The sequence below is a fragment of the Podarcis erhardii genome, assembly GCF_964252035.2.
Source record: "Podarcis erhardii genome assembly, chromosome: 10".
NCBI lineage: Eukaryota > Metazoa > Chordata > Lepidosauria > Squamata > Lacertidae > Podarcis > Podarcis erhardii.
Window position 1 is genome coordinate 74,258,811 of NC_138500.1, and position 16,877 is coordinate 74,275,687.

The 16,877-nt window shown below is 47.4% G+C and overlaps 1 protein-coding gene across 1 annotated transcript in view; it reads right to left on the bottom strand.

Moving 5' to 3' along the window:
• Nucleotides 1–16,877, bottom strand: part of ELAPOR2 (endosome-lysosome associated apoptosis and autophagy regulator family member 2) — an 88,104-nt gene that overhangs the window by 25,916 nt on the left and 45,311 nt on the right. Inside the window, exons 3-5 of the mRNA XM_081879109.1 lie at nt 15,190–15,385; nt 14,084–14,231; nt 1,824–1,910 (exon numbers count right to left, since the gene is read on the bottom strand). Of these exons, the coding sequence (XP_081735235.1) occupies nt 1,824–1,910; nt 14,084–14,231; nt 15,190–15,385 (431 nt within the window). The remainder of the gene's footprint in view (nt 1–1,823; nt 1,911–14,083; nt 14,232–15,189; nt 15,386–16,877) is intronic.

Here is a 16,877-nt window from a genome sequence, read left to right on the forward strand (position 1 = left end):
TGCCCTGGGCTGAGGCAGCCACCTTGAGAGGTGGAAAACCTGCTCCTGCCACCACTGCCAGAGAAGTGAGAAGTGGCAACAGCAGCTTCCGGCGAGATCTCACAAGAACGCCACAGGATCCCAGCAGAAGATGCTGTACAACCCCAGAAAGCGAGGCTTTAGCAGAAGGGTGGCTGCAGTGGGAGCAGCACTAAGACACGTCACCCGAGGTGGCAAGACGAGACGGGCTGCCCCCGCCAACCAGCATTTTACATGATCTGTGCATGTGTCCAAGCACATAGGTGAGCATTCCTTGAATGGAAAAAGTCGATGCAGAAAGGCTTGCTGAAGCTTGACATCACTGCACAAAGCCAAGCTACCCCTGGAATAATCCTCACACACACTAGTTGCTGCTTCGGACTTTGGAACTACCAAGGAGTAAATGAAAAAACAACCACCCCCCACTGTTGCTGCAAATTCCAAGAAGTAAAACAGGGTACTTGAAGACAGAGTACTTTTTGCCTTGGAGCTAAAAGAGACAAGGAGGCACAAGAATCTTTGAGAAACCACACCCCAGTTTTGTTGAACTAGTTTAAAGGACCTAGAGAGCAAACAATTCAGTCAAACATACTGACAGGTCTGCTTAAAACACACAGAGAGTTTTCGTTTTCTCCCCTCACCCAGAAAAGAGAAATGAAGCCTTGCCCTGTTTACTCAGCTCATGGGTTTGACATGGAATAAAAATGTGAGATAAGGTATCTGCATGCAAATGGAAGGAGCAACTCTGCCTCAGGCCTACACACAGCGCACACAAGGTGGTTCTTTTTCTGTGTGGTTCTGAGAATGATCCTTCATTCAGTCTCAGAAATATGAACTTTTTATCTTTACAGTGAACCCTTTGGAATTTTGAGTGATGCAGCCACATGAAGCAAGTGGAGAAACGGTTTTGTCTCTATCTCCCTGCCAGCCTACAGGGGATAGACATCAGGTTATCCCACCCACCTGTCAAAGTTGGCTTGTGAGGGTAGGATGGAGATACTTATGAGGCAGAACGGATCTCCCTTGTCATTGGCTTATGAGTGAGTGCTTCCTGCAGGTTGTGGATGTGGAAGAGAGTTTTCAGCATGGAACTCTTTTGCACCAAAACCAAGCAGGATTGAACTGCCCACACATCAGCTGATGGGAGGGAGGGGAAGTTAAATCCTGCTTCTGCAGGGAAAGCAGCCATGCCCCACAGCGCCACAGCATGTAGGGGCATGTAGGAAATAAGCTTTTGAGAGTATGGGTTGCTGATAGGGAATCAGTCAGTTCCTTGATGGGGTTCAGAGTGAAAAAGACATCCAATCACGAGATGATCAGGTTTCCACTATATCTATTCTAGGCTGCATCCACAGAAGTCTAATGTCCAGATCAAGGAATGTCACAGGCCCATTCTATTCTGCCTTGGTCAGACCACACCTGGAATACTGTGTCCAATTCTGGGCACCACAATTTAAGAAAGAGGTTGATACTCATGTGCAGAGGAGGGTGACCAGGATGATCAAGGATTGGGAAAGTCCTTGGTTTAAGAACGGACTTCCGGCACAGATTAAGTTAGTAAACCAAGGTACCACTGTAGCTTCTAGTTACAAGAAAGGAGTGGAACGGTTTCCCTTGGGAGGTGGTGGGCTCTCCTTCCTTGGAGGTTTTTGAGCAGAGGTTGGGTGGCCATCGGTCATGGATGCTTCAGCTGAGATCCCTGCATTGCAGGGGGTTGGACTCGATGACCCTTGGGGTCCCTTTCCAACTCTACAATTCTACGATTCTATGATTCTGTTCATCAAGCCATGAAACATTATACTCACAGAATGGGAGCCCCATTCGCCGTTATCTGTCAGCTTCATCCATTTATCGCTTGTGGAGTCCATCTCTTGGCACTGATCATTCTGAATCTATTGATTTAACAATGGGAACTTTCAGATATTGAGTTAATTTGCTGTCAGCCAATAACAGAAGCAATATTTATGTAACACTTTGAATGTTTTCAAAAACCCCTCACATGCATCTCAGTAATCCTTGTGCCAGCTAGTAAGGTAAGATAAACAGGTAAAGGACCCCTGGACAGTGAAGTCCAGTCAAAGGCGACTACGGGTTTGCGGTGCTCATCTATACTTTCAGGCTGAGGGAGCTGGCATTTGTCCACAGACAGTTTTCTGCATCAAGTGGCCAGCATAACTAAACCGTTTCTGGCACAACGGACAACCATGACAGAAGTCAGAGAGCACGGAAATGCCATTTACCTTCCCACTACTGCAGTACCTATTTATCTACTTGCACTGGTATGCTCTTAAACTGCTAGGTTGCCAGGAGCTCAAACAGAGCAATGGGAGCTCACTCATCATGTGGATTCGAACTGCTGACCTTCTGATCAGCAAGCCCAAGAGGCTCAGTGGTTTAGACCACAGCACGACCTGCAACCCTTTTTACCTTTGCCACCCAGTAAACCCAAACTGTTAAGCCATTAATATTCCAGAGTGGGGTGGGAGGAGTGTGAGTGGAGACAACACATCCTTTCCTAAGGTTATTGAGTGAGCTCATGGCTCACATGATATGCTATCCCCTTGGAATAGGACAATTCCTCGTTCACACAAGTAGGCACCTAAATCATGGCAGGAGTCTCCATAGCAGAGAAGGCTCTCTGCTTCAGACCTTCAGCCTCAAATTTGGGGGGCGGTAAAGAATGAAAAAGGTGATGAACCTTAAGGGGGCAGGGCTGGCCAGCATAATCCTGCTTCCTCTCCCACACTTATTTACATGTAAGGAGTTGACTACTTCACCAAGACTTCACTTATGTCCTGCTCTCCAGCAGCACCCAAAAGCCAGCTGGATTCCTCTAGTCCTGGCAAGGCAACCTGTGCCCCCCCCCATTCACTGGACACCAGTATGGCCACGGCTCAGAGTTGATGGGAGCTGCAGCCCAACAAGGTCTGGAGGCACACAGGTTGCCGATCACGGCTGTAGGCCTTGATTCGCGTTACACATGCATGTCGGGCTAAACAGTTGATCAACAGCAGCTTCAAGGCTAGGAAAGCATTGTACAATGCAATATCTAACTGAATTTGTGAAATTCGCTGCCACAAAATGCGGTGGTCTGATTGAGTTAGCGTTGGGTTTGCTGGGGGGGGGGAGGAATAGATTCATGAGCAGCAGATCTTGGGGTCTCAAATTTCAGTAGCACCCTGTGTGACACCAAAATTCAGCACCCTGACGCCTCTTGCAGCATCTCCAGCGCCCCCTGCCCAGGCTCCATGTCCCATGCAACTGAACTGATTGCCTCCCTCAAATCTGCCTGGAGGTCCAGAGAGGACTGCAGGCATCTCCTTAACGTGCAAATCATGTGCTTAATGCACTGAAAGGGGACTGGGGTGGAATGGGGAAGAATGAGGCAGGGCAGGAGCAGAACCCCTGAAAAAGTGGGGATTCCCCCCTATTACCTGTGGCAAAAAAAGGAGGAAGCCTCTATGTTTTAGAGTCTCTAAATCAGAAGGCAGAAGGCCTTAGATCAGTGCTGGGACAGACCTCAGGCACCTGCCACCAGCACGGGCAGGGAGCAACCGTGGGCTGAATGGGCCAGAGATGAAATGCTGGCTTGGGTGGATCATTGGCCTGATCCAGCAAATGAATCCAAACTTTCCAAATATGTTTTCAAACACAGTAGCAATGGATACTTGGAAACTGAAAAGATGCTGATTTGGTCTGAATTGATGCATCCCTCTCTCCCGCAGCCTGGCAGGCAGAGATGGCTTTGCTGATTCCTGAGTATCTTCTGTGGCCGTGCCTGGGGGGGGGCGGGGGGGGGGGCTCCCCTGCAGGGCACTTTTACTTTACTTGCTAGCAAATAACTGTTCAGGAGAATAGCAAAATTGTTCAATAGCAGTGCAGACAAAATGACTGGCTATTCTGTAACAGCAGGAATTTAAGAAAAGTGATAATAACATGCTATTTCGTCTAGAGCAGTGATGTTGGAGGCCTCTGTGGGGTTGGGGGGGGGAGCCTAAGCTTCACATTTCAAGCATCTTTGTGGTAACTACACTGGAGTAAAAAGAAAGAGGGGGGGGAGAGGTGCTTAATCAGAAACCCTAATGTTCAGAAGAATAAACCTGTGACAAAGTGAGACAGAGCATCTTCTAAGCTGACAGGGGCAAAATCCACAGGAAAGTTCCTCTATGTGAGCCATACTGACATAATTAGTTTTTTAAAAACAACAACCATGTCTTACAGAAAAATTGGACCTTGCTTTATGGAGTAACTAACTACAAGGAAATAAAAGAGCTTTTCAAGGTGATTATAGACATAATGGTGTCTAAAAATAATATTCTGCCTTGTGAAACGAGGTGCAAGAAGGCCTCATTTTTCATTCCACAGGCAGTTCCATTTCAAACCAATGGATTCAGGTTACAAGAAAGGAGAGTCCGACTGAACATCAGGAAGAACTTTCAGACAGTAAGAGCCGTTCAAGAGTGGAGCAGATTCCCACGAGAGGTGGTGGACTCTCCTTCCCTGGAGGTTTCTAAGCAGAGTTTGGGTGGCCATCGGCCAGGGATTCTTTAGCTGAGATTCCTCCATTGGACTAGGTGACCCTTGGGGGTCCCTTCCAACTCTACAATTCTATGATTCAGATTCTGTTTTGCTGCAGTTCTTCTTCCATGAAAAATTGTTCATCCCACTGTCCACTGTGGTGAAATTAAGTAACTTATCCATTCACATAACTCAGTGTAACTAGATTAGTTGAAATGTATCAGAAACACAAATTTTAAAAAATGTAACTAGATTACTACACTGCGCTATATGTGGAGCTGCATTTGAAGATGGTTCAAAACTTCAGCTGGTGCAGAATTCAGTGGCCAGGTTGCTCACCAGAGTATATAGAGCATCAATTCTGGCCTGACAGCAGACTGCAACACCTCAAGGACTGCCTCTCCCTGTATGAACCAATCCAGATCATCATCGGAGATCCAGGGACCATCGGCTGGGTGAGGACTGCAGGGCCTGCTCCCTCCCAGGGCCTTTTCCAACTGGCCCAGGGGGCGTGGCCCAGGCCCTCTCTCCTGGCTATAAAGGGACTCCTGCTGCGGGGAAGCCTTGGACCATCGGCTGTGGGGAGGACTGCAGGGCCTGCTCCCTCCCAGGGCCTTTTCCAACTGGCCCAGGGGGCGTGGCCCAGGCCCTCTCTCCTGGCTATAAAGGGACTCCTGCTGCGGGGAAGCCTTGGACCATCTGCTGGGTGAGGACTGCAGGGCCTGCTCCCTTCCAGGGCCTTTTCCAACTGGCCCAGGGGGCGTGGCCCAGGAACAAACTTTTGGAACAAACTCTTGGGAAGGGTGGGAAGTGTTCTGCCATTGCTTCCCTGTTCCAGGGGGTTAATGTGCTTTAAAATGTCCTCAAGCAGTCGGTGGCAATTTAAATTTTTATTTCTTTTTTTCCATTGCTGGGGGTGGGTGGGATGGATATTTGGTTGGGGATTAATTTTAGCATAATTGTTCTGTTCCTTTTTGTTGTTGTTGTTGTTTTATTGGTTCTGTATAGTTTATGTTTTGTTTTGAAGGGGCTAGATCAGGGCTGCCTGGGAGTGGGGCCCCAGCCATCACGATGGCTGGGACAAGTTCCACAGGGGGGGAAGCACTGGGACATCCGATCTCGGTGATCATGGGCAGGAGGCGGAGTTACGCTAAGACCAGACCATGTCATTACCGAGGAGGCAGGTTTAGTCGTTGTTTGAAGACTATCCCTGCCTCCGGGTCTGGCCTTGACCGGATGGATACTGGAATCAACAGGGGAAACCTACATGACCTGAAGGTGTTGCTGTGTAATGCCAGGTCAATGATGAATAAAACCACTGCCATCCACGACCTGATTGTGGATGGAGGACTTGACCTGGCATGTGTGACAGAGACCTGGTTGGAGGAAGCAGATGGGCCTGTCCTTGCCGCTGCTTGCCCACCAGGTTTCTCTTACGCACAGCAACCCAGGTCATGTGGGCGGGGAGGGGGGGTTGCAGTGATTTTTAGGAAGTCACTAGCTTGCACCAGGCGTCCTACTGGGAAGATCCAGTTTTCTGAGTGCATGTTCTGGAAGTTGGGCAATAGGGGCAGTACAGGATTCCTTTTGGTGTACCGACCTCCCCGCTGCACCAAGGATTCCCTGTCTGAGCTGCTTCAGGTCGTGGCGGATTTTCTCCTGGAGACACCTAGTTTGGTTGTCCTAGGAGACAACCTAGGAGACACCTAGTTTGGTTGCCGACACGACCTTACAAGGGGCTGCTCGGGACTTCGTGGAAAGCATGGCCTCCATGGGGCTGTCCCTGAATAAGTTTGGCCCAACTCATAGTCATGGACATGCCTTAGACCTGGTGTTCACCTCTAGTGACGTGGGTGATCTGACACTAAGTAAAAGTGAAACAAAAGAAGTGCCATGGTCAGATCACTTCCTGGTGCAACTGGACTTCTCCGCGACCCTTCCCCTCTGCAGGGAGGTGGGACCAATTCGGATGGTCCGCCCCCGCCACTTAATGGATCCAAATGGTTTCCAGAGAGTGGTAGGGGATGCCTTATCCCATGTTGATGGCCTTTCAGCTGATTCCCTGGTGGCCCGCTGGAATGCGGAGTTAACCAGGGCTATCGACTGTCTGGCTCCGAAGCGCCCTCTCCGATTGCATGGAGCCCGGACAGCTCCGTGGTTTTCTTCGGAGCTGAGGGCGATGAAACAATCGCTGAGACGGCTAGAGCGTCGGTGGCAAAAAACTCACTCCGAATCTGACCGGACACAGGTTAGAGCTCAACGTCGAGCCTACCAAGTGGCGATAGCGACGGCGAAGAAGACTTTCTTCACCGCCTCTATTGCATCTGCAGAAAATAGTAGCAGGAGACTTTTTCAGGTGGTTCGTAATTTAACGGAACCACCTTTACCACCGGGGCTTTGTAAAGACCCCAAGATCTCCTGCAACAATTTTGCAAAGTTTTTTGCAGATAAAATCACTCATATTCGGAAGGAGCTAGACACCACCGTGGGAGCAGGGCTGGGGCGGGAGAGTGCTAGAGCTCTGTCTGGTCAAGTTGCATGGAATCGATTTCAATCCATTACCCCCGAGGATGTGGACAGGCTGCTTGGACGCGTGAAACCAACCACCTGTCTCCTGGATCCTTGCCCATCCTGGCTAATAAAAGCAAGCCGGGAAGGGCTGGGCGATGGGCTCTGTGGGGTGGTGAATGCTTCTCTCTGTGAGGGAGCATTCCCAGATCCGCTGAAAGAGGCGGTCATCAAACCGCTTCTTAAAAAACCATCTTTAGACCCGGCCAGTATGGCCAACTATCGCCCAGTCTCAAATCTTCCATTCTTGGGCAAGGTGATTGAGCGCGTGGTTGCTGAACAACTCCAGGCACGCCTGGAGGATGCGGACCATTTGGATCCCTTCCAATCGGGATTCAGGCCTCATCATGGGACTGAAACTGTGGCATCTGAATATAGACTGCATTTTTAATCAAGACTTATATTGGCTTATATCTTGATCAGGTTCCTAAATTAAATGGGCTTAGATTTTCAAATGTTTCATGCCAGGCAGAGAAAACCTTGGCCATTCTCCTAAGACAAGGGGGCCCCATTGATTTATAGTAGAAAAACAATTCTCAAAGTCATAAAAAGGGGAAATTACATACACTGCCCTTGCAGGCTGAGAAAACACCATTAGGAATGGGTAAATAGTAAAATGATATCATGGAGCCTCACGTTAAAACCTTGAGCTAAATTTTCTAAGGCCAGAGGCAAATGGGGAAAAACATTTAGCTGACAGAAAAAGAGAACATTTTTGAAAAGTCTCTTCTAAAGCTGTTTCTTAAACTGAGAGAGTTAAAAGGCAATAAATGTTGGGAAAGCAGCTGGCTGGAAAGGAGAGTGAAAGGGGGAAGTGTAAACTGAAGAGGCTTCTTTTAAAAGCTGTGTTTTACTGAGTTTCTTCCTTTTTACTTTGAAAAGCTTTATTCTTTTAAGAGGCTACCTATGATAAATGTATGAAATATATTAGCTTAAATATATTGGCTTAAATGTAATTATGCAAAGGATTTAAGGAATGCTAGATTCTTATTTCATATGGTTGTAAGAGTTGTATTTATCCTGAAATTAAGTCAGCCACCAGCCTAGCCCCCCTGCCAGACAGAAGACGCCATCCAAGCAGTCTTGATATATAGTTGTCAGGCATTTTGTTTAGAAACATTAAATGAAGGAAATCTTTCAATGTTGATGTGAAACTCAAGATCCTTGACATCTGTTGAACATAAAAATGTAAGATTAACCATTTGTTTTAGAAGGCAATAGGGCAAGGAGGGCAAGAGGTGAGCTGGTAATTAAGATTCCATGTAAGATATATTATTACTTATATGTCATATATATAGCTCTTTGTCTCCCTTATAAGGGCAAGGAAGTGGGTGTATCTTTTGTGGGTGTATCTTTTGTGATTGGTTCTACCAAACAGCCAATAGGAATTTCAACCAGGCTGATTGGACAGAGGCAGCCACAGGAGGAGCAAAGGGGCTGGATTAAGGGAATATAAGTGCTGGCCAGAATGGCAGGAGGCCAGGCCAGAGCTTGGTAACCACGTACCACTGAGCCTCTTATTTATTTGTCTGACAAATAAATTACTATTTTAATTTCTCTATTGCTGCGTTGAATATTTCATTCCAGCTAAGCGTTAACCACAAGCAGGGTGCTACAAAACTGCCTTGGTCGCGCTGGTTGATGATCTCCGGCGAGCTAGGGACAAAGGTGAGAGCTGTTTCCTAGTTCTGCTGGATCTCTCAGCGGCCTTTGATACAATCGACCATAACATCCTTCTGGACCGTCTAGAGGGGCTGGGAGCTGGGGGCACTGTTATACAGTGGTTTCGCTCCTTCCTCCTGGGCCGTGTTCAGAAAGTGGTGGTGGGGGATGAGTGTTCAGACCCCTGGGTCCTCACTTGTGGGGTGCCTCAGGGTTCCGTCCTCTCCCCCATGCTTTTTAACATCTATATGAAGCCGCTGGGAGAGATCATCAGGGGGTTTGGACTGGGTGTCCATCAATATGCAGATGATACCCAGCTCTACCTTTCTTTCAAATCAGAACCAGTGAAGGCGGTGAAGGTCCTGTGTGAGTGCCTGGAGGCGGTTGGAGGATGGATGGCGGCTAATGGATTGAGGTTGAATCCTGACAAGACAGAAGTACTGTTTTTGGGGGACAGGGGGCGGGCTGGTGTGGAGGACTCCCTGGTCCTGAATGGGGTAACTGTGCCCCTGAAGGACCAGGTGCGCAGCCTGGGAGTCATTTTGGACTCACAGCTGTCCATGGAGGCGCAGGTCAATTCTGTATCCAGGGCAGCTGTCTACCAACTCCACCTGGTACGCAGGCTGAGACCCTACCTGCCCGCGGACTGTCTCGCCAGAGTGGTGCATCCTCTAGTTATCTCCCGCTTGGACTACTGCAATGCGCTCTACGTGGGGCTACCTTTGAAGGTGACTCGGAAACTACAACTAATCCAAAATGCGGCAGCTAGACTGGTGACTGGGGGCAGCCGCCGAGACCACATAACACCGGTCTTGAAAGACCTACATTGGCTCCCAGTACGTTTCCGAGCACAATTCAAAGTGCTGGTGTTGACCTTTAAAGCCCTAAACGGCCTCGGCCCAGTATACCTGAAGGAGCGTCTCCACCCCCATCGTTCTGCCCGGACGCTGAGGTCCAGCGCCGAGGGCCTTCTGGCGGTTCCCTCATTACGAGAAGCAAAGCTACAGGGAACCAGGCAGAGGGCCTTCTCGGTAGTGGCACCCGCCTTGTGGAACGCCCTCCCATCAGATGTCAAAGCGATAAATAACTACCTGACATTCAGAAGACATCTTAAGGCAGCCCTGTTCAGGGAAGTTTTTAATCTGTGATATTTTAATGTATTTCTGGTTTTTATGGAAGCCGCCCAGAGTGGCTGGGGAAACCCAGCCAGATGGGCGGGGTACAAATAATAAATTATTATTATTATTATTATTATTATCGGAGGTCTGGATTTGTTTGTTTGTTTGTTTGTTACTATGTTGTATATTTTTGTGTTTTTATATTGCAAGTGGTGGGGGGGTACTAAAAATATAAAATAAAATAAAAATGTACATATATTGTTGTTACATTATTCCATCCCATTATTTTCAATGCAAAGGAAACGGAATGCAAATATGGGGAAATGTAAACAATTACTACTCATTTGTGGACTGAAAGCAATAACAACAGCAAATACAGACTCTATTCACTGGATTGATTTCCTTTCTGGACATGGGAGAAATAAGCAAGAATCAGCCATTTTTGCTCCTGCTCCCATTTTCATTGGAATTCTCTGACACCCCAAAGCGAGTCTCAGGTTTGAGGAAGGAGCAGAGTCGGGGGAGGTTTGGGCAAGTTCAGACACCCAGCATGCGCATCTGCCTAAGTATGGAGCTAGATGTCTGCATGTCTGTCTGTCTGTCTGTCTGTCTGTCTGTCTGTCTGTCTGTCTGTCTTTCTGTCTGTCTTTCCCCTCAGTGGCTCCTGGTCTACCTGCTACACTAGAGCTGCTCTTGCTTAATGAGACTTAAAGATGGCACCCCCAGAGTGCAGAAAAGCTATCAAGGATGCTTTGATCAACATCAGTCATTGGCTGGAAGTGATTCTTGGGCCCCATACTCAGGCAGTCGATGCTTTTGCTTTCCTGTGAGAAAGAAAGAAATCAATTGCTGCCCAGCCAAGCGGCTGCTACAAGTGTGTATCTGGAAGCAAATTAATGTAACTGCAGCAGAATCACTTGTGGCTTCCTTTTTCAGAACCTTAACAAGCCGGTATGGTTAAAAATATAGACAGTACCTCAAAAGACATCTCCCGTGAGCACATACTGTCTTATTAGCGAAGGGCAATGGATGGTATTGAACCAACAGAAGGAAGGTGCCTTGGGCGGCATGCTTGTTCTGCCCATGTTTCCATGCCTGCCGCATAGAAGGAGCTGGCACATGGAGCTTCCTGCCCACGGTGCCACATCTCATTGTCTCCAAACAGTCTGCAAATGTTAATTAGGGCCAAACGCCCTTTGTGGCAGCAGGAGAAACAGGAATGATTCATCCCTCACACAAAGCGGGGGGGGGGGGGGGAGATGAGCAAGAGGAACATTTTCCATCCTCCACTTCTTTAGTCTTCCTCTACCTTCATCCAGCCACCTGCACAGCATTGTTTGAATGCACAAGGCGGCAACACGAATTAGGATGCCCATTAGAGAGCAGGCCGGCAAAGGGCATCAACACCTGACAACCAGAGAACCCGCCAGAAGAAGAAGAAGAAGAGTTTGGATTTGATATCCCGCCTTTCACTCCCCTTCAGGAGTCTCAAAGCGGCTAACATTCTCCTTTCCCTTCCTCCCCCACAACAAACACTCTGTGAGGTGAGTGGGGCTGAGAGACTTCAGAGAAGTGTGACTGGCCCAAGGTCACCCAGCAGCTGCAGGTGGAGGAGCGGGGAAGTGAACCCGGTTCCCCAGATTACGAGACTACCGCTCTTAACCACTACACCACACTGGCTCTCAGAAGCCTGCCCTGGTCTCCCTTATTTTTTTCTGTACCAGCACTCATGGCAGTGCCAGACAGCCGGAGTTAGCCACCCCTTTCATTTCCCACAGAACCCCTGATCCAGCATCGCTTTGGGGAATTAAAATAATGGCTAGAGTCAGGCTTCTGAGTTCATATAGAAAGAGGTCACTTGGCCCAGTGGCTGGAACTGGCTGTGAGCTTGCATAATGTGCAAGTCAGGGTTGCCAGCTTTTGATTTCAAAAATCATGGGGCCTGGGCAGTGCTAGGGGCAGAGCTGCGGGGGCGTAAAGAGGCCGGACTTTTTAGACATTGGTGAGAGCAGACATTTTTTGCTCCTGTGACTTCTGCCGGCAGATCCTAATGCCAAGTGAAGGAGTTGTGCGGGAAGGTAAGTGGGCGGGAGAGCAATGCCCACAGCTGCCAAGCTGCCACATTGTGTTGGCACCACCCACCTCGCCTTCCTTGGCTCAGGAAAGCCTGCAGTGGGGGAATTAGAGAGACGGCACACCCAGGCACCTGCCAGTCGCACATTCAACAATCTGGTCTGTCCTGCATTTCACGGTTCATATGCAGTGCAATTTGTGTAAAGATGCATTGGCTGACTTTAACTTAGGAAAAACCCAAGGTTCACTCAAACAATTCTGGGAACCCAGCCAAAATTCTGTCTTTCACACAAGATGCTCTGGAAACTGCAAAAAAGACAAAAAAGAAGGGGGAAAAGTCCCCAGCTACATCACATTTTTGTTTCAAGTCAGGTGCCAGCCCTCCTTTTGAGCCAAAGCCGAAGGCAAGCCCACCCAACGCATCTGCCTGCCAGACTCACCAGAAGCCAGAGTTTCTCTTCCTGCCAGGGACTGTAAAGACAGAGAGGCTGTCAGGGAGCTCACAGGTGGGCTTCATTTTGCTGAGGGAGTTACAAGGTGGGCTGCTTGTGTTAGAAAGGGGCTGGTCCCTGCCAGCCTAACTGAGGCAATGGCAAAACCACGCCTTAAGAAAGGCCAGCTGGACCCAGAAAATCTAAAAAATTGTGGAGCCCTTGTTCACTTCTTGGGCAAAGTTCTGGAGTGGGTGCTTCCTGGGCCACTCCAGGTTCTCTTTCCAGTCGTGTAAATAAAATGACAGAGTGCCTTAGCTACAACCCAATTAATCCAAAGTATTACAGTCTCTACATTTTAGAGCGTTATCGGCTGAGTTTGGCCTGTACATATCTTTACCATGCCAACATGTAGATTTGTTGGCATGGGGAGTCCCTGAACTCACTCATACTGGAAGGTTTGTAAACTAGCCATTGGCTGCTCTGTAGGATAAAAGGCTGTGGAGTTTCTGGTTCTTGGCATGAAACACCTCCACCTGCATAAACAGGTGTCGATAAGGGCCCTCTGGAAAAACTATAGATCCAGCCAGTCATGAACAGTATGAATCCGCACACGGAGGTTAGACACACGGATACTGGGATCAACACAGTCAGCGGCCTTTGGGCAAGCTGCCACCAGGTGCAACAAACCCATATAGAGGATACACTTCCTACATCCAGAATCTCCATGCATTCCAAGCTGGATCATGAGTTTGCCAGCAGCTTTGGGAAGGAAGGATATTCAGCAAGCATTTGAGACAGGCCATAGGTTTTGATGTGCTTGAGACAAGATGACCAAAAAGCACTTAAATCATTTGGCTAAACTAGACTTCTCAGCATCTAGACACCATATAAACACTTCCTCTGTGAATCTGGGAAAGACTCAAGTTGGCAGAAGCATAGTGCCCATGTCAAGGGAAGTAATAGTCCCACTCTATTCCATGCGCAGACGAGGGCAAGCAAGATGATCGTGGGTTTGGAAACCAAACCTTATGAGGAAGAGGGAGTTGGGGACGTTTAGGAGACTGAGAGGAGATATGATAGCCATCTTCAAATATCTCAAGGGACATCACATAGATGAGGGAACAAGCTTGCTTTCTCCTGCTCTGGAGGGGAGGACCATCCAAACCAACGGATTCAGGTTACAAGAAAGGAGATTCCAACTAAACATCAGGAAGAACTTTTGGACACTAAGAGCTATTCAACAGTGGAACAGTCTCCCTAAGGAGGTGGCGGGCTCTCCTTCATTGGAGGCCAGAACCCAGAGTGGCTGCGGCAACCCAGTCATACGGGTGGGGTAATAATAATAATAATAATAATAATAATAATAATAATAATAATAATAATATATGTCATGGATGCTTTAGTTGAGATTACTGCCTTGAACTAGATGACCCTTGGAGTCCCTTCCAACTCTACGATTCTATGAGTCTATGCAAAGCATATTTCGGGGGCAGCTGTGAATCAGCAGTGTGCTAAATAAAATCAGTGGTCTGTCTCAGTATAAGGCAGATTCACATTTCAATAAGCCTCATAGAGGCAAAGACACTCAGGATGCCAATAAACTGCCTCAAAAATAAGCTGCGAGAGTTCTTTTCAGAAGACTGCCTCTGCACTTTAGCCTTAGTGTAGATTTAGTGCACAAATCCCCCTTACAAAAAACTCAAAGAAGATGTTGTTGTCAATATACTGGTATTCAAAGATGACGGAACCCGACTTCTTCAGGTGCACCGTGTAGATCAAGGAGACGGTGCAGTCATCCCTGTTTGACTCTATGTAATTCCCACGAGGAGTCCATGACGATCTGAGCAAACATGAGCAGAAACAAGAATTGTTTTACAACATAGGCACCATAAATATCCATCTATCAGGCATATTTAACCCAAATGCTACTCAGTGATCTGCTGCAGTAAAAATCCTGGGAAAATAAAGACAAGAATATAAAAGAGCTTCTCATCCATCACTTCTCTTTGTCTAGAAAATATTAAATTTTGCAGCTGATTTGTGTTAGCTATAATTCCTTTACAGCAATGACAGGGAAGCATTCACTGATACATTAGGAGGACAATAGAATGTTACTCAATGGCTTTTCAAGCTTTCTAGAAATAAAAGACATTTTGCAACTAACATTCTATCAGGAGACCATTTCTCCAAGATGCAGTAGATTCCTTTTGAAAATTTCCCCTTCCCTGTTGATCAGCTTGGCAGTCTTGGACCTACAAAAATAATATTAAATTGCTTCTCACAGCTACTTCTGAGGTCCAAGTGGTGGTGTCAACTCCTTGAAGGAAGACCACTACATACATTTCTGAGCACCGGGCCCTTTGTGCATTGTTACCATTTCAGTCAATGAGAGCCACTGGTTCTGCTGTATCATTCCAGCTCAGAGTGTCTGGACCTGGTCAGCGCTTGAACAGGAAACTGCTAGAAGACCATGCAAGCCACTCTGAACTTAGGAAGAGTGGGCAACGGCCGTGGAGTGGTAGAGTGCCTATTTCTCTTGCAAAGGGTGCCAGGCTCAGTCCCCAGCATCTCCCAGCCCGAAACCATGTGGAGCTGCCGCCAATCAGTGTAGACAATACTGAACTGGGTGGACTAATGGCCTGACTCTGTACAAGGCGGCTTCCAACATTCCTATGAATATAAATTTACCAGAGAAGGGAAAATTTAAAATCAGAGGCACCACTGCACCTCATTTATAATGGTTTCTCCAAGCTTCTGTGTGCCATGCGCACACAGCCCCCCCCCCCCCCGGTCCTTACTTGCCACAGCTGTCTGCTTTGCTCTCTGCTGAGCCCATGGCTGTGTCCATGTAAGTGGCTACATTTGTGAATCCTGCAGGCAGCTCGTCCCATTCATCAAATTTGATCCCACTTCCCAAGGAGTAGGTTCCTTCGGCACATTTACTGCACACCTGGTTCTTCATTTCTAGGTATTCCCCAGAAGCACATGAGAAAGCTGAGAAGGAAAACATGCACAGCTGATTAAGGGTACAAGCAATTGGTCCATTGCAAGCTCTCTTCTCAACAAGCATTCAGCAACCCTCAAATGTAGAAAATCACAAATTTGATTGGCACCTGTTTCTCAGATCTGGCATCTGTTACAGGCAAGTTGTGTTGACCACAGCACCGATCTGAAAACAAGTCTCAATCGTAAGAATTTTATTTCTGTAAACCAATACCTTATTCAACACGGACAGCACACAATATTTGGGTCATCTACATAGTACCATTGACACACCTAGCAAATTATTTTCATTGATCTAACAATGAGGACAGCTTAAACACTGATGAAGAAACTACACCTTTTAATAATAAAAATAACAGAATTGAATGTTCACGGCAGTCCACACACCCCATACAGATTAATTTCTTTATATAAAATTGTTGCTTCAAATTGTTCCCTTCAGCCCTTTGAATAGTGCAGACTATAAAATTTATTAATGCAACTTCTGACAACTTGCAGCAAAGACACTTAGTTTCACCATTCACCTAGAACAAATGTGCACTCACACCTTTTAACCAAAAGGTGCATTTAATTTTGCAGCTAAATACCAATTCGTTTTTCATGAATGACCAGAATCTGCTAGTTGCAAATTACACCATGTCAAAATGCCAGAGACGCCCAGGAGAAGGAGAAGACAAGCTCTGCAGTCAACAAGTTTGATTGTCTTTCAAATCTAAAAGCATCCCGCATCCCCGGAGGCTGTCTTGTGCAACGTGTTGGCCAGACATTCTTCCCGATGCCCATCTAATCTCTGAAGAACCTGCTAGCAAGGAACTACAAGAATGCAGTTTACAGGCACATTCCAACCAAACCTGACTTTCAGGTTTGCCGCACATGCAGTAAAGGATGCCTGCCCCATTCTATGCAGTTAGTCATCCTTGATCTGCAGGTGATTCATCCCTGTGACCTATGAGGTGGTGCAGGCCATCCCCTCCATCAGATGAACACTATGTTCACATGAACGTCCTAATGAACATGTCATAGAGGAGAGCCTAGACCAGCATTAAGTCCTTAGGGCTCTTCACTGCTACAGGAGCCTTCATTGCTGCTTCATTACAGTCTCTTTATCAAATGGCCAACTATTTCCACGTTTCACAGAATGCTCTTTTCCCGTCACAATGCATATCTCCATGAGCAGAAGTAGCTTGGAGGAAGCCAGCTGCTTGCCTGGTTCAATCTGAGGCTGAGCATGGCTAATGGCAAAATGAATCTCTTTTGACATCCGGGACAATCTGTGCAACTTGATTTGTGTTTCAGCTGGTAATTTGTCTATCACCAGAGACCTCTTTCCATGCTGGCATGCCCACCGAGGTCCCTCTGCACATTGTAGCTCAGTTTGGGGAGAGGGCTGGCCAGGCCTGTTGAGCCTCCACATGTGGGCCCAATACATTTATTATTAACTTCTTCATTCAATGTATATACCATCCTTTATCAAAAGATACCA